Source organism: Ursus maritimus, unplaced genomic scaffold (genome assembly GCF_017311325.1).
Source record: "Ursus maritimus isolate PB19 unplaced genomic scaffold, ASM1731132v1 scaffold_36, whole genome shotgun sequence".
Classification (NCBI taxonomy): Eukaryota; Metazoa; Chordata; class Mammalia; order Carnivora; family Ursidae; genus Ursus; species Ursus maritimus.
The window spans coordinates 7,683,321-7,708,857 of NW_024426230.1; the positions used below are offsets into that span (position 1 = coordinate 7,683,321).

The 25,537-nt window shown below is 35.7% G+C and overlaps 1 protein-coding gene across 1 annotated transcript in view; it reads left to right on the forward strand.

Annotated features, from left to right (window-relative positions):
* The first annotated feature begins 419 nt into the window (after positions 1-419).
* Positions 420-25,537, forward strand: part of G2E3 (G2/M-phase specific E3 ubiquitin protein ligase) — a 56,407-nt gene continuing 31,289 nt past the window's right edge. Inside the window, exons 1-4 of the mRNA XM_008710394.2 lie at positions 420-860; positions 15,403-15,443; positions 20,191-20,288; positions 22,728-22,829. Of these exons, the coding sequence (XP_008708616.1) occupies positions 15,407-15,443; positions 20,191-20,288; positions 22,728-22,829 (237 nt within the window). The 5' untranslated portion in view covers positions 420-860; positions 15,403-15,406. The remainder of the gene's footprint in view (positions 861-15,402; positions 15,444-20,190; positions 20,289-22,727; positions 22,830-25,537) is intronic.

The window sequence follows — 25,537 nt, forward strand, 5'->3', positions numbered from 1 at the left end:
TTTCTTATAGCTCCCAGATGTACCCCTTCAGAAGCAGTCCTTGGTAAAGGAAAATGACACTGTTGTCCTGAGACTCTCACAGGACAACTACGTAATAATCATGTAAAATAGTCTGTTATCATAGGTGGCAAAAAAGATTTGTCGCTTTCTAACACTTAACCTCACGTATTTTATTCGGGACTAGCAACTAGTTCGACCACCACTTATTTTCGATTTGTGGTTCAAGTAAGCGTGATTGGTTCTCTTGGCTTTTTGTCTTCCGCAAACGGGGGGGGGGGGGGGGGGGGGGGGGGGGGGGGGGAGGGTGAGAGAGGAGTTAAATGTTCTGACTGTGCCGGAACTAAGGCGGCCCAGGGAAAGTGGGTTTGTTTAGGGTTTATTTTTTCCTCTTCGCTATAGCTGTTTACACGGTAGGAGGAGCAAAAACGTCAGGGCCCCATTAGTGCTTTTATTCTCTCCAGCCCTTTAAGGAATGAAACTTCAGCGCATCTCTGTCCATTTCAGAAACAAGAGGATCCTCTCAAGAGTCACCGGGCAGAAACACCAACTTTGCACCTGGACTTTTCTGTAACCTGTGAAGTAAGAACACAGGCAAAAGACACCGAAGATCTCGCAGCACAGCGGAGCTCGCACTCCAGAAAGGAGCCGGGCGTGCTTCGTCCTTCCCCCACATCCCGCGTTGCCGTGGGCCCCGCCCCGCAGGGGGCGGAGCTCAGCGCACCTTCCGGATTGCAGGCGGAAGTGGACGAATTTGAATCTTGTGGGCCGTTGGATGGGGCTGCTTGCGGTCTGCTTTGCGGCTCCGCGAAAGAAGGGAAAAGTGATACGACCGTTCTGGAACTTCTGCCCAGCGCACCTTGGTGAGTGAATGGAGAACGGGAAGAAACTGAGTATTCCAGGGAGAGAATTTGGACCGTTGGTTGGGGCAGGGGTCGAGAGGCGGGACAGTGTGGCGGAGGCCTCGGAGTGCCTTTGGGGGTGTTGGGTGATGGGGTTGGGCTTGAAGACTTTGGGAAGTCGGGGCTCTAGGAAGCGTGTCCCGGGCCGGCGCACACAAGCCAACTCTGAGTACTGAGGATTCCGAGGCCCCCTCGCCCCCGAGATTAAGGCTTGTTTGACTTTCTGGTAAACACAGTTTAGTATTTCCACCAATTGGACTCGAATGCTGAAGCGGTAACAGTAGTTAGATCTAATTGCGAAAGCGTTACCACAGGTAAAAGAATCTTCCTTTATTAAAGATGGAAGGTTGGGGGCAGATTTAGAAATGAGGAGATGCTGTACGTAGCTCCGAGTTCCTCCTGAGAGGGATACTCAGAGTAGTCTTTATTACTCTGAACCGCAGGGAAATGACAGTCTTTGAAATGCCTGGTGGGGATTTAAACTGAAATCTGAGTATCCTTTGTATTTAAAACCCGGATATTTTTCTTTCACAATTGACATTTTTCTTGTACCGCAAAAATCCGAGACTCTTGCTCATTTAAACTAACCATAGTAACAGCGGTAATTCATAAAGGTCTTAGTTTGCTAACAACACGGATAAGGTTTAGCTAGTTCCACAGATCTGCCTTTTCACCTCCTTAATTCATTGGCCGACTGGGTTATTGTGGAGTCATTATGGAAACACTCTACTAATGTTTCCAGGATTGGGTTTTCTTTGTTTTGTTTTGTTTTTTGTTGTTTGTTTTATTTTTAGCGATGAACTACCTCAAATATCAAACGCTGTTTAACCCCATAGCAAAGTCTGCCTTCCTGTGGAATAGTTTAAATGTGTACCCTGCATCTAAAATATAAATGAGTTTAAATGTATAGAAATTTTATATCTTGCCTTATTGAACACTGTTGGACTAATATTGTGTTGTTTTATAGAAACCGATATTTTATGTTCCTTTTAAGATTTTAACACCTGGGTATCATACCATAAAAATGTATAAATATCTTTTAAAAAGTAGACATTCCTTCATCTATTACTGGCAGCTCTTACTCTCCTATTCCTGCTAGTGAGAGAGAACTTTTGTTTCATTATTAGCCAGGAAAAATAAATTTAAATATTCGGTATTTATGATTGTTGAGATTTAAACATTTGTGTGAGATTGTAGCAAAGACATTACCTGTACTTTCCTAAGAATTGCAGACAGCTGTTCTGCTCATTTTATGTGAGCTACCCGCAAATAGTAATTAAAAAAAAAATCAGTCTCTACATTTTAATATATTTCTTGTCCTTATCTGGACTTGTTTTCGTTTATTTTTGCTCTAACTAAATCATTAGTGGATTTCAAATTTTATTGTGTACACATTACCTTGAAGAGTTTGTTAAGTGCTGATTCCTGCACTTCAAAATTAAAGATTTATTTATTTGAGAGAAAGAGAAAGTCCCAAGCAGACTGCATGCCTAGTGCATACCCCGTCATGGGCTTGATCTCCCAACCCATGAGATCACCACCTGAGCAGAAACCAAGGGTGGGCATCCCAACCAACTGCTCTACCCAGGTGACCCCTGACAAGAGTTTTAAGAGCACTGACTTGATCTTTCCTAGAGAGGCATTATAATATACAGTTAAACGCGTGGAACTGGAGTCAGGTTGCCTCGGTTGGAATTCCATCTCTACCAGTTGGTAGTTGCATGACCCAAGCAAGCTGCTTTACCTTTCTGTGCTTCAAATCCCTGGCTGTGTTAATGGGATAATAACAATACCTACCTTGTGGGATTATTGTGAGAGTCAAATTATATAACACATATAAAAATCTTAGATTATTGTGTGGCACATAGTAAATGATAAATGATGTTGTGTGGCACATAGTAAATTATATTAAGTTACTAAGCATTCATTGTACAAACCACGTTACATACATTATCTCAATCTTCACATATAACACTGCAATATTTACTATTTTCAGATAAGAAAGCAGAGGTTAAGAGGGTTCAGTTCTCACACAACTACCAAAATGTTTGAACCAGGTTCAGAAACTAGATTTAATTAGGAAGTTTATGACTTTTTTCTTTAATGTCATTATTATTATTATTTTAAATAATGCTTCCTGCTTCTCTCTGAAGTCTATCCTTTCAAATATTGCCTCTTAAAAATCTCTGATGACTCCTCTTTGTCTACCAAATATACTTCAGATTTCTCAACTTTTTTCATTTTTTACAAAGCCCTTGTCAATCTGGTTCCAACCTCCATCTGCAAGCATCAACTTCATAATATTCCACCACTCTTTTCCAACCTGTGATATTCTATCCGTACTACTACCATTGTCCAAATCTGTTCTCTCTCATTTTTATATATACTTAGCCATCAACTTTTTTAGGTCCCTTTAAGATTTTACCCAGTGGGTTTCCAGTACTTTCCTAGACTTCCCCAGGCGGAGTTCTTCCTCAGTGCAGTTTAGTTGTAAACATAGCAGTAGACTAAGAGCTCTTGTTCTCGTTGTCTTTATATCTGCAATTCTTAGTACATACAGAACAGTGAGTGTCCTTGTACACTGAAACTGTATATGTTCAGTGAGTGCTTGTTATTTTAACAATTTAACACGTGTGTTGTTAAATGATGAGGAAGTTAGGTTTTTTTTTAAACTTTACTTTTTTTCTGAAGCGATAGAATGTAATTCTGAATAGGTTAGTAGATTTTAGTGATACCATATGGTTTGTAAATTTCACAAATACGGAAAAATTTGTATAGAAATTGTAGGTTCAGAAGACATTTCAAGTGGTAAAAAATTACGAGTAATATTTACTAACATTCACAGAACTCCAGATGCTTTATACATATTTTCTCACTTAATCCTTATAGCCATTTTATTATTATCCCCATATTAAGATGAAGAAACTAGGCATCAGAAGATTTAGTAACTTAAAAAATTTTTGCATTTAATGTAGTTGGATTAATGTCTACCATTATTTGTTACTGTTTTTCTATTTGTTGCCCTTGTTTTTTGTTCCTGTTTGTCTCCATTCTTTTTCTGCCTTTTGTGGTTTTAAATAAGCATTTTATATGACTTTATTTTTTCCTTTCTTAGGGTATCAGCTATATTTCCTTTCTAACTTTTTTTAGTGGTTGTCCTAAAATTTGCAGTATACATTTACAGCTCGTACAATAATTATGTTGTTGGTATTGTTATTTTGAACAAACTGTTTGTTAGATCAATTGGAATAAGAAAAATAAAAGTTTTTATTTTACATTCACTTATTCCTTATTCGATGGTCTTCCTTTCTTTATGTAGATCGGAATTTCTGAATATTGTCTTCTTTCTCTTTCAAGAACTTCTTTTAACGTTTTTAACCTTATTATAAAGGCAGCTCTACTGGCAACAAATTCTCTCAATTTTTGTTTGAGAAGATCTTTACTTTTTTTTTTTTTTTTTTGGTAAGAGAGTGTGCACGTGTGCAAAGGGAGAGGAAGAGAGAAAATCCCAAGCAGGCTCCACGTTCAGCTTAGAACCTGATACAGGGCTCCATCTCACAACCCTGAGATCATGACCTGAGCCGAAATCAAGTGAGATGCTTAACTAACTGAGCCACCCCGGTGCCCTTTCTTTTTCACTTTCGAAGGTTAATTTTGCAAGATACAGAATTCTAGATTGGATTTTTTTTTTCCTCAACACTTCTTGCCTGCATGGTTTCTGAGGAGACATCAGATGTAATTCCTTCCTTTGTTCCTCTGTAGGTAAAGTGTTTTTTCCCCTCTTTCAGGGTTTTTTTTTTCCTTTATTTTTTGATTTTCTGTAGTTTGAAATGATATACCAAGGTATAGTTTTTTGACATTTATTCTCCTTGGTGTTCTCTGAACTTAGTGGATCTGTGGTGTGATGTTTGACAGTGACTTGTCATTAAATTTTTTTTTAGATTTTTTTTTTTTTTTTTTTTTACTTAAGTAAGCTTTACACCCAGTGTGGGACTTGAACTCATGACCCCAAATATGCTCTACCATTTGAGCGAGCCAGGCACCTGTCATTAAATTGTTTCAGATATTTCTTCTATTCTTTCCTCTCTTCTAGTATTCCCAAAACGTTTATTTTACACCTTCTGTAGTTGTCCCAAGGTCCTTGGATATTTTGTTCTGTTTTGTTTTGTTTTGTTTTTCTTTTTTCAGTGTGTGTTCTCTTTGTTCAGTTTTAAAAGTATCTGTTGAGATCTCTTCAAGCTCGAAGATTCTTTCCTCAGCCATGTGCAGTTTACCTGGAATCCCATCAAAGACATTCTTCATTTCTATTACAATGTTTTTGATCTCTAGCATTTCTTTTGGTGCTTGCTTAGGATTTCCATTTTCTTCTTACATTGCCATCTGTTCTTGTATACTGTGTACTTTATCTGTTAGAGCCCTTATCATATTAATCATAGTTATTTCAATTTCCCAGTCTGATAATTCCAACATTCCTGCCGTGTCTGATAATTCCAACATTCCTGCCGTGTCTGGTTTGGATACTTGCTCTATCTTTTCAAATTGTGCCTTTTGCCACAATGATTTGTAATTTTTTCTTGGTAGCCTTATTGGGTAAAAGGAATTGCTGTAAATAGGCTGTTAGTAATGTGGTGGTAAGGTGTGGGTAAAGGGGAAGAGTTCTATGATTAGGTCTTAGTCTTTTCATGAGCTTATGTCTGTGAATTTACAAGTATTTCTCAGTTTCTTCCACATACCCCCTCATATGAGATAGGATGGCCAGAGTAGCTTGGAGTCAGTTACTTCCCTTCCCCCAGGTCAGTTAGGCTATGATAATACCCTAGCAGGTTAGTCTCTGGTTAACTAGTTTCTCCTGAGGGCAGGCCTTATTAAGAAAAACAGAATGCTTTGACATATTTCAGAGTGGTATCTTTCCCCCTCTTCCTGCCAGAATGACAAGATTTTTCTCTGATATGTACTGTGGGATCCTGGTTGAGATCCTGGTTGAGTTCCTAATGATAAATCTCAACAATATTGTGTGGAGTCCCCATAACTGGGTCCTCCTGAAGTTTTTAACTCCCAAATTGTCCACACTGAGTCTCCAGCCATTAGTCAATTACAGTTCAGTTTTTCCTACCCCAGCTCTGGATCCCACAGTGGTTCCAGCTCGTAAGTCTCTGCTAAAGTAAGTTGTGACTCCTGGTACACACCTGTCTGTCCATTCTTGGGGGCAGTGGTTTCTCTGATGTCCCTCCCTCTTACTGATCCAAAAACGTTGATTTTTCAGTCTTTTCACTCTTACTGTTAAGATAGAATGGGGACCTACAACCTGCTCGCATGCTGCTTTTCTTTTTAATTTAAGCAAATATCTTTATTTTTAATGAAGGTATTAACTTTATGTATCTTTCTGGTAATAGAATTTTATAGAATAAAATTCACCCATTTATGGGTACAGTTTAGTTTTAATAAATGTATTCCATTATATGAATATACCTCAGTTTATCTTATCCATTGTCTATTGATAGGCAATTAGGTTGCTTATGGATTTTGTCTATAAAAGTAGGACATTTTTTAGCCACTATCGACATTGTGTACAAGGCACGTGTCTTTGTTACTTGGCTGCATCATATGATAGGTGTACATTTAACTTAATTGAAGTAAAATTCACTCATAAAATTAACTGTTGTAACCATTCAGTGACATTTAGTACATTCACAGTGTTGTACAACTATCACCATCACTTCGATCTGGTTTTAGACATTTTGATCATCCCTAAAGGAAAACTCATACCCATTAGGCAATCATTCCATATATTCTATTCCCCCAGTTCCTGGAAACCACAAATTTGCTTTCTGTCTCTATGGATTTACCTGTTCTGGTTATTTCATATAAATGGGATTATATAATATGTGAACTTTTATGTCTGACCTCTTTCACTTAGCTTATTTCTAAGATTCATCCATGTTGTAACATATATCAGTGCTTCATTCTTTTTTATACCTGAATAATACTACATTCTATGGATATACCACATTTAGTATACCATCAGTTTAATGGACAAATGAGTCATTTCCATTTTTTAGCTATTGTGAATAGTACTGTTATGAACATTTGTGTACAAGTTTTTGTTTGAAAATCTGCTTTCAGTTCTTTTCGATAAGTACCTAGTGAAATTACTGGGTGATATGGTAGTTCTATGTGTGATACGTTGAGCAACTGCCAGACTATTTTCTGTAGTAAGTTTCCCATTTTACATTCCCATTAGCAATGTATGAGAAATTTCCAATTTCTCTCTATTCTTGCTTTTTAAAAAAAATTTTTTTTAAAGATTTTATTTATGTATTTGACAGATAGCACAAGCAGCGGGAGTGACAGGCAGAGGGAGAGGGAGAAGCAGGTTACCCGCTGAGTGAGGAGCCTGACACAGGGCTAGATCCAAGGACCCTGGAATCATGACCTGAACCGAAAGCAGACACTTGACTGACTGAGCCACCCAGGCACCCCTCTATATTGTTGCTTTTTAAATTATAATCACTTGAGTGGGCATCAAGTGGTATCTTGTTTTAATTTTCATAGTCCTAATGACTAATGATATTGAGCATCTCTTTAGGTGCTTGTTGATTGTATTAATATTTTCTTTGGAGAATGTCTGTTATTGCCTGTTTTTAAATTCCGTTGTCATTTTGTTGTTGAGTTCTAAAAGTTCCTTATATATTTCTGGATACTTGCTTTTTATCAGGTATATGATTTCCAAATATTTTCTCCCATTTTGTGGACTGTCTTTTTACTCTCTTGATTGTGTAGTACAAATTATTATTTTTTTTGTTTTTGTTTTGTTTTTTTTGTTTGTTTGTTTATGGTTTTGTTGTCATATATAAGAAACCATTGCCAAATCTAAGGTCACGAAGATTTACATAATCCTATGTTTTCCTCTAAGTTTTTTATAGTTTTTGCTCTTACATATTAAGTCTTCAGTCTGTTTTGAGTTTTATATGTAGTGCAAGATAGGGATCCAACTTCATTGCTTTGCATGTGGCTACCCATTTGTCCCAGCACCATTTGTTGAACAGACTGTTCTTTCCCTGTTGAATAGTCATGGCGCCCTTGTCAAAAATTGATCATAGAAGTATGGCTTTATTTCTATACTCTTCTCTTCAGTTGATCTGTATGTTCATGTTCATGCCAGTACTCACCTGTTTCAATTACTGTAGCTTTGTGGTGAGTGTCCAAGTTGGGAAGTATAAATCATTCACTTTTTATTTTTTGGTTTTGACTATCCAGGGTTCCTTGCAATTCATATGTGGAGGGACACTCCACATTTTTGTGTTTTTTTCCAGCTTTCCTTTTTTCATTTGTTTGTTGGCCTTGTTGTATGTCTTTTCTAAACTATGTATTCAACTCTCAAGCTCATTTTATGAGGCCAGCATTACCCTGATACCAAAGCCAGTTAAGGACACTACAAGAAAAATTACAGGTCAATATCTCTCTGATGAGTATAGATGAAAAAATTCTCAACAAGATGTACTATCAAACCAAATTTAACAACACATTAAATGGTCATAATACCACATGATCTAGTAGTTCCACATCTGGATATTTACCTGAAGAAAGTGAAAACTCCAAAAGATACCTGCATCCCTATGTTTATTGCATTATTTAAAAGATGTGGAAGCAATCCAAGAAAATGAAATCTTGCCATTTGTGACAACATGGATGGATCTAGAGGGCATTATGCTAAGTGAAATAAGTTAGAGAAAGACAAATACCATTTGACTTCACTTATATGTGGAATCTAAAAAACAAAACGAATAAATAAAAACCAAAAAACCAGAAACAGATTCATAAATATAAGGAACAAATACAGAGAGCAAACTGATGGTTGCCAGAGCAGAGGGATATGGGAGGGAATGGGTAAAATAGGTGAAGAGGAATAAGAGGTATAAACTTATAATTATAAAGTAAATAATTCGTGGGGGATGAAAAGTACAGTATAGGAAATATAGACAGTAATATCGTAATAACTTTGTATGGTGAGAGGTAGTAACGACTTATTGTGATGAGCATTTTGTAATGTTTGTAAATGTTGAATCACTGTGTTCTACATGTGAAATTAATATTGTATGTCAACTATACTTAAATTTTTTTAAGAAGGATCGTACACCATGATCAAGTGGAATTCATTCCAGATGCAAGGATGGTTCAATCTATGCAAATCAGTAAATGTGACACATCGAATTAATAGAATGAGAAATAAACATAAAATCGTCATTTCAATAGATCCAGATAAAGCATTTAAGAAAATTCAACATCCTTTCATGATAAAAATTCTCAACAAATTGGGTACAGAAGGAACATATCTCAACATATTAAAGGTCAAACATAACAAGTCCACAGCTAACATGCTCAGTGATGAAAGGTTGAAAGCTTTTTCTGTAAGATCAGGAATAAAACGGGTGCCCACTATCACCATTGCTATGTAACATGGCTGGAATTCCTAGCTTGAGCAGTCAGGCAAGAAAAAGAAATACAAGGCATCCAAATCAGAAAGGAGAAAGTAAAATTGTCTATTTGCAAATGACACAATCTTATATATTGAAAATTCTAAAAATCTCACTAAAAAACTTAGAATAGCTATCCAGCTATAACAAGAGAGAATTTGGTTTACTTTATTGTATTAGAGTTCTGTTGCTGTGTAACAAATCAGCCCAAAACTTTGTGACTTAGAACAACAAACATTATCTGACAGTTTCTGTGGGTCAGAAATTTGGGAGCGGCTTAGCTGTGTGGTTCTGACTTAGGGTCTCCCATGAAGTTGCTCTCAGGTTGTTAGCTAGTCTTCAATCATATGAAGGCTTAATTGGGGTTGGAGGATTTATTTCTAAAATGGCTCGCTCTTGCTAAGTGGGCCTTTCCAAGGAGCATCTTCAAAGTCTTTATGACCTGACAGCTAGCTTCCTCTATGATAGAGAGCAAGGTGGAAGTCACAGTGACTTTTATGACCTAGCCATACATTGTGATTTCTGCCAGCCTTTTTGGTAGAAGCAAATTACTAGGCATGGCCACAATCAAGGAGAGAGGGAAATCAGGCTTCACCTTTTGAAGGGAGGAGTATCACTGACTGACCAAGTGGAGGTAAGCAGTGGAAGAGACTCAGAATACTTCTTGACAGTGGCTTCTTGGAATTCTTCATTAAATTGTTCATGGTGTCTGAAGGAAGGAGAGACTAGTTTGCTATTATTTAGAAGACCAAGTCTGTTAAGACTTGGGCTATTATTGAGACATATATTTACATAATATTCTTTTCCTCCTTCCACTTAGGAAGTTACAAAGTTCATACACTGGAAGGAAAACAAATGATAAAATCAATTAAAAATACGTGAATAGTCTTTTTTTTTTTTTTTAAAGATTTTATTTATTTATTTGAAATAGAGAGAGTGTGCATGGGGGGGGCAGGGGCAGAGGGAGAGGTAGGCTCCCTGCTGAGCAGAGAGCCCAACCCTAAATCCCAGGACTCTGGGATCATCACCTGAGCCACACAGGTGCCCCCCACCCCCCCTTTTTTTTTTGCTAAAGTTTCATTGTGAAGACTGAAATAAAACAAACATCAATCAGGATTTAGAAAATTTTATTTCAGGTCTGGGGATTAAGAAGAAGGATAATGTCAACTGGTCAAAAGTATGAATTATATGCTGTCTTTAGAACATCCAATTTGGGGATAGCTTTTAATTTTGATATAATTTTAAACTTAGAAAAAAGTTACAAGAATAATATACAGAACTCCTGAATAATATTCAGCAGTTGTTTTGTGACCTAGAATTCAGCCTAAAACCACCAGAGATAAATATGTAATGTGATAAAGTTGAGTTTATAACTCATTGCATTGAGAAAGATTGCAGACCAGAGGAGCCACCAGGCTTCTCACCAAACAAAGGGTAAAACAGTTTCTTAAAGGATTTTGGAGAAAGGTGGCATTTAGGTGAAATTTAAATGAACTGGTGTTTTGATAAGGTCAGGCAAAGCCAGGGCTGTGTGTAAACTAAAGGAGTCAGCATCAGATCTGGACTACACAGTGGACCTATGGTGTTGTTTCCTTGAAAACAACAAAATTAAGAGCAAGGAGTAATGTTGTATAGCTCTGTATCTTTGTTGGAAATTGAGATTTCTTCTCTATATCATTTACTGACTTAGCAAATTAGGATATTTCAGAAACTTACCTCATATCCTTTTTCATTCATTTCCCTGACTGAGAGACAAGCACTGTTGTGTTATTTTTCATGGTGGATTCATTTTGCCAGCCTCAGAACGTCATATGAATGGGATAATGTAAATATGAGTGGTATGTAGTTTCTTTTACTCAGCATGATATCTGTGAGGTTCATTTGTTTTGTTGCATCTTATAGCACTTCTTACCTTTTTATTGCTAAGTAGTATTTTTTTTTAACATTTTATTTATTTATTTGGGAGAGAGTGTGAGCATGGGGTAGTGGGGGGTAGGGGGCAGAGAGAGAGGGAGAAGCAGACTCCCTCTGAGCAGCGACCTCAATGCGAGGCTCAATCCCAGGACTCTGAGATCATGACTTGAGCCAAAGGCAGATGCCTAACAGACTGATCCACCCAGGTGCCCCTATTGCTAAGTAGGATTGTATATTATCAATAAACTGCAATTTGTTTATACATTTTCTTAGTGGTGAACTTGTGGGTTTTCAGCTTTGGAGTATCATGAAGAAGGCTGCTATGAACATTCTTGCAAAGGTTTCTGTCTGTATATGTTTTTATTTTTCTTGTAGAAATAACTAGATGTGAAATTCCTGCATCAAAGGCTAGTGTATGGGTGTATGTTTAACACTTTTTACATTTCCACCAACAATTTATGTGAGTTTCTCAGTTGATTCATATCCAATGTTTGGTGTTGATAGTCTTCTTAATCTTACCCATTATTGTGGGTATGAAGTGGTCTGTCATGATTTTAATCTTTTTTATTTTTTTAAGATTTTATTTTTAAGTAATCTCTACACCCAACATTGGGGCTCAAACTTACAGCCCTGAAATCAAGAGTTACATGCTCTACTGACTGAGCCAACCAGCAGCGCCTTGGTTTTAATCTTTATTATCCTAATTACAAATGATGTTGAGCATCTTTTCATGTATTTATTAACCATTCACATGTCTTTCTTCATGAAGTGTCCATTCATGTTTTTTGCCCATTTTTTTTTATTGAATTGTTTATTTTGTAATTGAGTTGTAGTAGTTCTTTATATATTCTAGGTACAAGTCTTTGTCAGACACAGCTTTTACAAATACTTTCTCCCAGTCTTTGGCATACATAACTTTCTTAATCATATCATTTGATGAGTAGAAGTTTTTAGTATTGATGTAGTATAATTTATTACTTTTTCTGTTAAAACTTTTGTAGTTGTAGCTTATACAGTTAGGTCTATGATCTGTTTGAAATTATGTGTGTGTGAAGTATGGATCATGGTGTGAAGTATGGTTCAGGGTTCATTTGTTCATTTGTTTTCCGTATGGATGTCCAGTTTTTCCAGCACTGTTTGTTGAAAAGACTTTTCTTTTCCCCATTGATTGGTTTGTTACCGTTGTTGAAAATCAAATGACTGGAAAAAGATCTATTTCTAGGCTTTCTAGTTTTGTTCCATTGGTCTGTGTGGAATTGTGTATATTAATACACTTTGAAAAACAACGTAAAGTGCTTATTAAATATTAGCACACATAGGAAAAATCTTTCCCATACATGTTTTGCTAGTACTGGAGATCTTTCTTATGATCAGCTTATAGCTGATGACATTTGAAGGTTTTTCAGCATGGTTCTCTACATACGTCTTTGATACCCTTTTTTTTGGCGTCATGTAAGATTGATGTTCACTTTTAATTCTTTTAATTTGTTTGTAACTATGAGAAAGCTCTTGTTTTGGTGCAGAGTTCTGAGACTAGTAATGACAAAAAATTCAGACGCCGTTTTTCTTAAGATAACATAGTTATCTTATATGTTATAAAGATCTAGACAGAACTTTATCACACTGTCCACCAGGAGATGCCTTGGGTCCTTGCAGTGGGAAGGGGAAGAGGAAGAGAAGATGTAGCTACATAAAAAATGTAGTCTAGAACCTTGCCTGTCATATTAATATCTCTGGAGTATGTATTCATCATATTCAAATATTTATTAATGCTGTGCTGAATGATATGGGAATTTTACCTCGGGCAATTTGCCAGTGTAGCTGAAGAATTAAAAAAATTGAAATAAACATAATACAAAGTAATACGTGATTAATGTTTGCATTAAGGTCATTGAGAGAATTTAAAATAACTTTATTATAGTTGTCTGTGTTGTTGACCTCAATCATTATTCTGAATTACAATAAATATAAAAGTAAAAAACAGTTGCAATTTACCCACAGAGGGAAGAAGGTAAGGAATTATAAACGAGAGAGAGTGGATCTCAAATGTAAATCTGTGTTGTTGGATATTGATTAAACATTTATAAATTAAAATTTTTATGTTTACTCTAGGTGAACTATGGTTATATGTTTATGGAATTTTCCTCAATAAATTCTTACATGTGAATAGATTCTTATGCAGAATTCATCAGCAGTTGAATTACAGAGGCTGAACTCTAGGAAATAACTAAGGGTTGTGGAGGGGAAGTGGGTGGGGGAAGGGATAACTGGGGATGGGCATTAAATTAAGGAGGGGACTTCTTGTAATGAATACTGGGTGTTATATGCAACCAATGAATCACTATATTCTACCTCTGAAATTAACCAAAAAATATAACTGGAAAAAGAAGTTGAATTATAAAGAAGTCCTAATATAAAAGAGGCATTTAATCTTCCTATTTATTGTATTTCTTCAGTTTTAAGATGCATCTCTATCCCCACACATCTTTTAGCATGTTTTAAAATCAGATTGTGATCCTTAGTTTGGCCAGTGGGGAAGTCTACAGTCATTGTACGAACATATATAAGCATCAAAAGTGTCGTCCTATGCCTGTACTGTATAATCCATGCTTCTAAAAAACAGAAAGTCTAGAAAACACAAAATACTACTTCAATATTACATTAATGATTGTGGGGAGGAGATGGGAAAGACCTACTTAATTACAAAGCCTGCTTAATGTGGGGCTCTTTTGTTGTTTTATGGATTCTTTTAAGAAATACCAATCTCGATGGCACATATGATTTTTTGTAAGGAAGAACCAGGAAATACTGAAGGCTTGGAGACAAAACGATCCAAATTTGGACTGTGACTGTTTATAAAAACACAAAAGTGATATGAGAAAATCGGTGTTTAAATCCAAAACAGTTCTTATAATCAGTATGAAATACAAATTTCAAATTGTAAGAAAGCATTGATGGAAGTTGCTAGTAATATTTATAGGGGGGTATTGTCTTTCCTTTGACATTTAATATTCTTTGCTATTTATTGTGCTCTTTTATTATTTTCATGTGAAGTGGCGTAGTCACTCAGTTATGGCTTAGTCTGTTCCCACTTAACGAGCTCTGACTTTGGACAGCTTTTTAACATCTCTGAGCATTGGTTTGAAAACTAAAATGAGATTACATTTACCTTGTAGCATTATTAATTTTATTCTTTTCTACTTAAATTCCAAGAGCTTAAACATAAACTTTCTACTTGAATCTCGCAACATTTTACGTAGACTGTTAATATATTTTTGGTAAAGTGAAACTTTGATGTTAAGATAATATTCTTCTGATCTTTTCAAACTAGAGAACAGTTAGAAAAAGGTATGTTTCAGTAATGAATATAAGTAACTTTGTTAACTAGTAGGGAGTGAGGAGACAGAGGCAGATCAATGTCTTTCAGTATACACAAGGTTGAACATTATACTGGAAGAGTGATATGGCAGTCAGATACTTGCTGCTCTGTGAAGAATCCCTGCAAATGCAAGTCACAAATATAGCTTCATAAGGATTGTTTTGTGGGCTACTCAGTGGCGTTGCTATTGATGATGTGACGTTTTCCCCCCTAAATAATGAACAATTCTTGATAAAATGATGAACAAAAGTAAAATAAAAATTTTCTTGGCTTACATAGGAGTTGTAGTTCGAAAATTCATTTTGTTCTAAAACAGCAAGGAAAAAAAGACTTTGTATTTATGTGTCAAATGGGCTTAGGTTCTAGGTTAATGTAATTACAGTGTTTTTTAACTGATTCAAATGTCCAGCGGGAAATATAGAAGTCTAGACTATTTGTTATGTAGGTCTCTATATGCTACATTACAGATTATCCTGCAATCCTGACCTCTTTCCACTAAATGCCAGTAGTCATCTTTAATCTTCTTGACAACTAAAAAAACATTCCCTCTGATTTTAAGTGTTCCCAGACTTTAACATGCTTGTTAGATGTGTGAAAGGTAAGGAAATTAAGTACTAGAGAAAGAAATAATTATGCAACTTATTTATAATTATGCAGTGACTAAATTTTATTAAAGTAGATAATTTGAAACTTTAGAAATTAAGATGGCTGTATTGTATGTTCTTATTTTTCCCAGTAAAATGAATGAAAATAAACCTGGTGCCTCACAGAATCTTGGTAAGTAAGATACTTAAAACATTTTCAAATATAATTTAAAATATTAAGATATTTTACTCTGCTTTTTTAATTACAATAATACTTTTTAAGATTGCTGACTCAATATATAGGAATGAGCTCCCTGATCCATGCTTTTGTTCATACATCCATATACGAAAGTATATTACATGTATTCATTTTAATAAAAATACGCCATAAGAGGACAATTTGCCAAATTTTATTTATATTCTCTATGTGTATTTATCAGGTATGCTTTGTATCTGAATAAAACAGCATTATTTATTTAATAAACAATTTTTTCTTCTTTTTGTATGACTTTTTCTTATATAAGGAAAAATGCAGGTGAGACCATTTTAAACAATACACAAAACTTAACGTGAAAAGGAAAACTTATCTGTAGGTGCTCATAACAATCTCAAATAGATTCAGTAACCTTTGCTTTCAGTTGTTGATTTCTACATTTATTAGTTTAAACAGTATATATTGATTTGCTACCATGAGAAATTTAAATTGTTATTTTATACTCTTCTCCCATTACTCCCCTCATCTACCCTTTTTAAGATTTATTTTTTGATTCCCTCACAGATTAAAATATGATACATAAAACTCTTATCTTGACCATCACTGATACAGAGTATCTGTTAACTCCATATCATGTTGGGTACGGAAATTTGTGCTCTTAATCCTCCCTCTATTTTGCTTTTCTGCTTTTACCTACAGACTTCTATCTACTATGCTAATTTTTCTGAAACTTGGTAATTCATGGTCTACCTTCATGTATCGTGTACTGCAAATACTATCTTTACTCTTATTTACTTAGTATTTTTCCTAAGATTGACTCAGTTTTTCACTTATGTGAATAGACCCAGTATCATTTGCCATAGTTAGAAGGTGATCTAATATAGTGAAGTCAGAACAATGTTACTGAATTTTAAATAGTAAAATTCAAAAGCAACAAATGCAGTCTGCTTATAAAAATGCATGCCTGAAACCTAGTCTGTTCTGCATCCAGTGTCTCCATATACTGGCTGAAGGGAGGAAGGGAACAAATGGAAAAGCTATTGGTCCACAGCATAATAGCAAATGAGCTCCATCCAGCGCTCCTCATGAGTACTTCCATTCTGTAGTCTCAGCTCATTCCTTGTATTCCTTTTCCTCTTGATAGCTGCATGCATACTTAGAGCTAAAAGTATAGGCACTGGGGATGAAGGAATTGAGATGAGAGCTGCTCTATAAGATGTCCAGTAAACAAATGGCAATTTGCTGAAGTTGATGTGGTCAGAAAGAAGGGGATTTGAAATCTGTTGAAAGATTGAGGAGAAAGGGCTTTCAGTTGTGGCTTAGCTCATGATGTTTTTTTTCAGTCCTGGAATCTATTTTGTGAGTAGCCTGTTAGCAAATGTACCATTTCATTGCATAACATTCATTCTTGATTACATGTATTAGCTAAACAATTAGTAATAAGACTTAATTTAATATGCTAATAATTAGTAAATAAGACTAGCTGCTGTAATAGTTAAATGCTGAAGCCTTACTGGTTTAACACAACAAAAGTTTATTACTTGCTTCTGTTACAATTCAGTGTGGATTGGTTAGGGGAGTTGGAACAGATGGGGAGTTTCTGCTCCATGCAGTCACTTAAAGATTCAAGCTCCTTGCATCTTGTATTATTCATCTGCTGCCTTGAGATTCTCAGTCTTTTCTCTTCAGCTAGTGGTTTTCTCATTGTTTTTATTAGTATGTTATTAGAAATTTTCTGTGCAAGTAAACATCCTAAGTCAGAAAAGATTTGAAAATTATACTGTTTATTCAGTTATATGTAGCTACCACACTCTTTTAATTATATTTGTGACTTGTCCAAGTTTACACAGTAAGAGTGTAGTGCTAAGATTTAACTCAGATCTCCCTGACTCTACAGTTTGCCTTTTTAAAATTATTATTGTTATGGTAAAATACACAGAACATAAAATTCACCATTTTAACTATTTTGAAGTGTACAATTTGGTGGCAGTTGGTACATTGACAATGTTGTACAACCATCACCACTATCTAGTTCCAGAACATTTTCATCATCCCCAATTAAACTACCCATTAGGCAGTTACTTTTCATTTCCCTTCTCCTTGGGCCCTGGAAACCACCAATCTGCTTTTTTGTCTGTCTCTGTGGATTTACCTATTCTGGATGATATAATCTACTATATAAATGGAGTCATATAATATGTGACCTCTTGTGCTTGGCTTCTTTTACTTAGCATAATGTTTCTCGGCTCATCTCTGTTGTAGTGTAGGTATTAGTACTTTTCTTTTTATGGCTGAATAATATTCCATTGTATAGATATAACATATCAGTTTATCCATTCATCCATCCGTTGATGAACGTTTATTTGGCTTGTTTTCCCTTTTTGGCTATTGAGAACAGTGCTGCTATAAATATTAGTATAAAAGTATTTGTTTGAACATCCATTTTCAGTTTTTTGGCATATATACCCAGGAGTGGAATTGTTGTGTCATATGGTAAGTATGTTTAAGTTTTTGAGGAACTGTCAAATTATTTTTCCTAAGTCACCGTACCATTTTACATTTCCATCAGCAGTGTGTGAGGATTCCTGTTTTTCCAGATCCTTGCCAACATATGTTATTTTTTGACATTTTGATCATAGCCATCCTAATGGATGTGAAGTGATATTTCATTGTGGTTTCGATTTGCATTTTCCTGAGATTAGTGACATTAAACATCTTTTAATATGCTTATTGGCTATTTATGTATCTTCTTTGGAAAGATGTTTATTTGGATCATTTGATCCATTTTAAAATTGGTTGTGTTTTTGTTGAGTTAATAAGAATTTCTTATGCATTCTAGACACTAGACCCTTAACAGGTATATGGTTTCTAAATATATTCTCCCATTCCGTAGATTGTCTTTCCACTCTCTTGAGTGTCCTTCGATGCACAAAAGTTTAAAACTTAGTTGAAGTCCAATTTATCTTTTTTTTTTTTTTTTCATTTTTACTTTTGTTCTTGGTTTCATGGGATCTGTAAGAAACCATTGCCAATCCAGGGTTATAAAGATTTACCCCTATATTTTCTTCTAAGAGTTTAGTTTTAGAGCTTACATGTAGGTCTTTGATCTGTTGCGTTTTTTAAAGATTTGTTTATTTGAGTGAGAGAATGAGCTGGGGGAAGGGCGGGGGAGGGCAGAGAATCTTAAGTAGACTCCCCGAAGAGCACAGAGCCTAATGTGGGACATGATCCCAGGACCCTGAGATCGTGACCCGAGCCAAAATCAAGAGTCAGACACTTAACTGACTGAGCCACCAAGGTACCCCATCTTTGATCTGTTTTGATTTAATTTTTGTATATGCTGTCAGGTAGGGGTTCAGTTTCATTATCTTGCATGTGGCTATCAAATTGTCCTAGTACAATTTATTGAAGAGACTGTTTTCCCCTGATGAATGACCTTGGCATTTTTGTTCAAAATTAATTGACCATAGATATAATATATGTTTATTTCTGGACTCTTTTTTCCCATTGATCTATATCGCTGTCCACTACAACACTGTTTTGATTTCTGTAGCTTTTCCCTAAGTTTTGAATTTCCTCTCCTTTTTTTCTAGGTCAGTCTGGCTAAAGTTTTGTCAGTTTTGTTGATCTTTTAAGAAAACCAACTTTGGTTTTTATTGATCCTCTGTTATTTTTCTGTTTTCTATTTCATTTATCTATGTTTATTTTTTCCTTCCTTTTGCTAGTTTTTGGCTTAATATGCTCTTATTTTTCTAGTTCTTTGAGGTTAAAGTTGTTATTGATTTGGGGGTCTTTCCTTTTTTCATATTGGCTTACGTAAAGATCAGCCAGAGGTGAAAGCTTGGGGTTTCTGGGGTCTTTTCTGAGCATGCATCCAGCCATGAGCATGTGTGCGTCTTCTAGATTCCCTGTTATCTGTGGGAGCTTTTCAAAGCCCTTTTTTACCTATGTATCTCCTTTCCCCAGCCTCTTCTTTCCTAGGTCTTTTGGTCTGTCACCTGCTTGTCCTGTCTGTTACCCTTTACTCCAAGCTGCTTCATCTAGTATATTTTTCTTAAATGCTTTTGACAGAGAAAGCTCTGAGGCAGGCAAAACAAGGGCAAGTATCTGAGCCCATCCCTCAGGGATCCACCACACAAATCAAAACACACAATCACTTCTCTTTAAGAACAAGCTTCATTTTTACCTCCTCTTGGACAATCCAAACCTGAAACATGGGCCATCATACCTAAGGCCATTGCTCAGCTGGAGAGTGGGGGATGGTAGTCCGGTAAGTTAAAATGCCACAAAGTGCTCATCTGAATTTACCATTCTGTTTCTTTATTGAGCATTCTCCTCATTGTTGTAAGTTTTAAAATTAGATTTCAGAATTTCTGAAAAGTTGATTCTGACGGTTTTTGGCAGTTTAATTTGTTGCTTTAGTGGAGAGATAGACTTTTGCAGTTTCCTAATCCATTATTTTCTGTGATGTTACCCTACAAGTTGCCATTTTAATTATACACTGGAATTCATCATTAACATTAATTAAAAAATGTAAAGTCTAAAACAGTGATGTTTATTGTTTTAGAAATATGTGTTAGAAATTTTAAGTTACTGGCAATAATATAATGTGGTTTGCTCTCTCAGAAAGAATTGAATACATCACTTGAGAGAAGCTCCAATTCCATAGGTTTTATTTTAAAAATTTAAAAATATTTTTATATCTATTTACTTTTTTCACTGTTAGCTTGTGTTTTTTGTCGAAAAAATGATGACTGTCCTAATAAATATGGAGAAAAGAAAACTAATGAGAAATGGAATCTTACTGTACATTACTATTGTTTGGTGAGTATAATTTATAATTAAATCCTGGAAATTTGATACTCCTCTAAAGAAGACAATTAGATCTTGATGGCTGGTTTCTGAGAATTGGATAAGTCATTTTGCTTCTTTGGATCTCATTTTGCCTATATGTAAAATAAGGTTTTTCATTTATCAAATTCTAAGATTATGAAATTACTTGGTATGTATGAAGGAAGACCTGTCATCATTATCTGTTTATTTTTGCCTAGGCCTTTAGGGCCTAAGTGAAAAAAAGGAAAAAATGGTTAGGTCTCTAAGCGAGTTGTCTTTTTACCACTTTCTTGTTTCCATTGTTGTTAGTGATGAATCTCAGAAAAGAGTTGTTTGAAAGTTCAGGGAGTAGAAGGAAAGTATTTTATTTCGCAGACAACCTGAAAAGAAAAGTTCTGAATAAAGGTAGTAAATATTTGTGGACAAGGAGATAGGTGAATTTATGGGTCACTCAGGAGAAGGAAAAAGTGATTTCATACTGAGAATTAGTGTCTCATTTGTTTCCCCTTCCCTCCACCAACTTTTCACCTCACTGCCTTAAGATATGAATGGCACCATCACTGCCTTAGCATGCCAAGGCTACAGTTAATAGACACAATATTTCTTGATACTGTATGCGTTATATACCACTTAACAAATTATCCTGAATTTTAGCAGCTTAAACAGTTACTATCTCAAACATTTTCTGAGGGTCAGGAATATGGTATTGGCTGAGCTGGGTAGTTCTGGCTCAGGGGCTCTCATGAGGTTGTGATTGAGATGTCAACCAGGGTTCAGTCATATGAAGGTTAGATTGGGCTGGAGGATCCAGCTCTGATGGCTCACTCACATGGCTTTTGGCCTTAGTACTTACTGCCTTTTGGCAGGAGGCCTCCGTTCCTTACTTCCTGGGTACCTCTGTAGGGTACTCACAGCATGGCATCTGGCTTCTTCCAGAGCAAGTGATGAAAGAGGGAGGGAGGACACCAAGATAGAACCATATGGCCTAGTCTTCACAGTCACATACTACTGTCACTTTTACTTTATTCTATTTGTTACAAGTGAGTCATTAATTCTAGCCCACATTCAAGGGTAAGGGAATTAGGCCCCATCTCTTAAAGGAAGAAATACAACAAATCTGTTTTTATACCCACCCTAGCATCCATGTTAAAACTCTAGATGCTTCCTTGAGAAACCATCTAACGTATTTTTTAGTGGTTCTCTAAGACTATAGTTTTGTGTCTCAAGTACCCTGTAGGTTAAATGGACTTCTAGACTGGTCTAGGAACCTACTTGCTTTGTACTAAGATTTAAGGAAACATGAATTTGGCACTCCAAATGTATTTGTAAGTTTGAAGTCTTGTATTTCGTATCACCAAAGAAAACCTTTTCATTTTTCTGAGAGTTTATTTTACTTTTTATGCAGTAGAATTAGGAGAGCTATTTTATTAGTCATTGGGGTTTTTTTTCATAACCAATTCTTAACTAATGTCTGTTTTTTTTTCTCTAGGATATATTGATTAAAATAATCCTCTTCTCTAATCACAAATTTGAAGTATTTTTGAATTATTTAATATATGTAATTTGATCAAATTTCCTTTATATTCTGTTTTTCATTAATGAGTAGAAAAATTCAAAACATAGGCTCAACACTTAAAAGATTCAATTTCACTGTGAACAGGAAAGTGCAGTAAATTACTATAAATAGTAATGGAATGTTAGAGCTTAAAGAGACTTAGAGACAACCTAGTACAGTGTTTTTATTTTTGTGTTTAAGGTGAGAGACATTAAATTACTTGCCTGGAGTTCCAGAAATTTGGACACAGAGCCTTGTTTGCAAGCCAGGATTTCTTATTCACAGTTCATGCATTTTCTTGATTCATATTTCCTTAACATATTTAAACTGAAGTTAAAAGATTTTTAAAAATTCAAACATTTATGTTAACCATGATTCAATGGGTTTCCGTAAATACACCTTTTATGATTCATAACCCAGGTAGATTTAAGTTAGCCTGAAATATCACTGATAAACTAAATTATCTCCATAAAATTTACTGTTATTACATTTATACCTTTCAGTATTTACCACTTTTTTTCTAAGCTTCATTACAGGTGTTTCCTGCCTTGCATTCTTCCTTTTTCTGTTATTTCCTGGAATACTTTTAGAAACCAGTTTGGTTATATGAACTGTTAATGTACAGTGTCTTCCAAATCGAAGAATGTGAGTAGCCTCTTACTTTGACCATGGAGAATAACTATTATAGATAAGAGGTGCTTGAAATTCAAGTTATGTCCATTTTTTATTAGAACATTTCATATATATATATATATGATATATATATAATATATATACACTTTATATGTATTTATATATTCACACATTTTACATATATATATATATTCCAAACTAATTTCTTAAAGTCTATTTTCTAATTGAGAATATATTTATAGTTGATGTCAAGTGGAATTTGGCAGAGGGGTAAAGAAGAAGAAGGAGTTTACGGTTTTCTAATAGAAGACATTAGGAAAGAAGTGAACAGGGCTTCTAAACTGGTAAGTAAATTGTTTTCCTCATTACACTAAATACCATAAGTATGATCAATCTAGGGAAGTTTTTTCCATCAGTTTCCCTACTGGAAATTTATAAGACTTTGATTTTATGTTCAAAAGCTTATTTTTGTCAAATAAGGTAAATTTTAGAAGAACTTTTTGTGTATTTGCACATAAAAGCAAGGTTAACGAACTCTGAATAGTATACGTGACAATGCTGATTTCACTTCCTTACTTTATTCCAACCTATCCATCATTTCACGCACTCCTACCATCAGAATTATGAGCATACTTACACTCTGCTGTTCTTCAAACCTTTAATCCTGAGTCAACCCAGATGATTCTTATACCTCAGTTGCTCAGTTGGCATGATGGGTTGAGGTGGAAATTACACAGCTATGCAGACCAGTAATTTATGATATCTCCATCTCTTGTGGACATTCTGTGACATTCTATAACTTTGTTCATTGCCTTCTCATGTTCTCCAAGATAAGTATTCTACACTTTAACCCCTTGTTCATTTAATTATAGTTTGTGAATCTTCTGTGTAATACGTACTGTATTAAATGCAAGGAAAGGATTGTACGGTTTCTGTCTGGTCTGAGTAAATAATGAGAGTTAGAAAATGAGACAGTTAAAAAAATTTGAGAAAGTTGGAAGTATAGGGAATTTTGTCCGGAGAATATAACTGGAACTGATGGTTTCAGTGGTGGAGCAGTTTTGGGTCATGAGAGGATTCATTATTGCACTGGGTTAGTGATGAAGGGCATTGACAAATCATAGTTGAAGAAATGAAAGAAAGGTTGTCTCATCCATGTAGAAGTTGTTTACAATGGTATGAAGAATGAAGATATAGAGGAAGGTGCCAAAGTCTGGAGGTGTGGTGGAAGCTAGTAGGTGACAGAGGGTAGATATCGTTAGGCTTAAAGGACCAGATTTTTTAAACTATGAAGGTAAATTTGTGGTCTACAACCTGCAACAGAGAACTAAAATAATGTTTTGATTGTTACCCTTGCCTTTTTCCATGTCCTACTCCTAACCCTTGCTAAGTCTGGATGAAAGTAAAGGAGGATGGGAAAATAAGTAGCTTCATTCAAGAAATTCTGTAAGGGAAATAAGCATATAGAGACCTTTATTTTAGTTGAGGCAAAAAGAAAAAAAAAGGAGGCAATGAGTTTTGAAGATGCTGAGGATGCTGGGGACCAGATGGTAAAATAGAGGCTATAGGACACAAGAGAAAACCTTGGGAGAAAGGTTAGTAGTGGCATTTATCTAAGGACCATGTGAGAGTATTAGTATCAAAATTCCTCAACCTCCTGATGACAGTGAACTTGTGGTGAAAGATGACCTCAAAATGTCTCCTTATAGTTTGGAAATATCGGTTTTCTTAAAACATCTGAATCCTCTCTGACTATATTGGGAATGTTTTGTTTTGTTTTGTTTTGAAAGATTATTTATTTTAGAGAAAGAGCACCAGCGGGAGGGCTAGGTGGAAGAGGGAGAGAGAATATCAAGCAGATTCTGCACTGAGCATGGAGCCCAACTCGGGGCTTGATCCTACAACTCTGAGATCATGACCAGAGCCGAAACCGAGTTGGATGCCCAACTGACTGTGCCACCCAGGCTCCCCTATTGTGAACCTTTGAGAATATCTTTATCCTGAAGAAGTTGTCTCCATTTGTGACATTAAGCTAGAGTTCCATATGTCAGTTTACTGGAAGAGCCTCAGGTTGCCAAGGTATTCTCCAATAACCTAGTGGTCAGCATAAGACTGTATAATCCCTTCATCAGTGACCATTTTATAATGGCTATCTCAAGGGTTCCAAGATGTTTTAGATACCCTGTGTATCTTAATAATGATTTTTGAATCATCTAATAGGCTTTGTGTTCATATACCACTTTTAAAGTTTTAGTTAGTAGCAGCGGTATTGTATTTGTTTCCTTTGGGCTATACCATAATAAATTACCACAAACTGAGTCATTTAAAACAGAAATTTGTGGTGATGGGTATTAAGGAGGGCACATATTGGCATGGTGCACTGGGTGTTATATGCAAATAATGAATCATGGAACACTACATCAGAAACTAAGGATATACTGTATGGTGACTAACATAATAAAAAATTTATAAAAAAATAAATAAAACAGAAATTTATTCTCATAATTCTGGAGACTAGAAATTCCAAATCAGGGGCGCCTGGGCGGCACAGTTGTTAAGTGTCTGCCTTCAGCTCGGGGTGTGATCCCAGCGTTCTGGGATCGAGCCCCGCATCAGGCTCCTCCGCTGGGAGCCTGCTTCTTCCTCTCCCACTCCCCCTGCTTGTGTTCCCTCTCTCGCTGGCTGTCTCTCTCTGTCAAATAAATAAATAAAATCTTAAAAAAAAAAAAATTCCAAATCAAGCTGTCAGAAGGATTGGTTCTTTCTGGGAGCTGTGAGGAAGAATCCCTTTTCCGTGCTTCTCTCCAAGTTTCTGGTGGCTGCTGGTAACCTTTGGCATTCCTTGGTTTGTGGCAGCATAACTCCAGTCTCTGCTCCAGCTGCACATGTTCACATGGTCTTCCCCTCTGTGTGTATGTGTTTTAAATTTCCCTCTCCTTTCACTTATAAGGACACTAATCATTTGATTAGGGACCACCCTAAATCCAGGATGGCTTCATCTTGAAATCTTTAACTTAATTACATTTACAAAGACCCTATTTCTGGGGTGCCT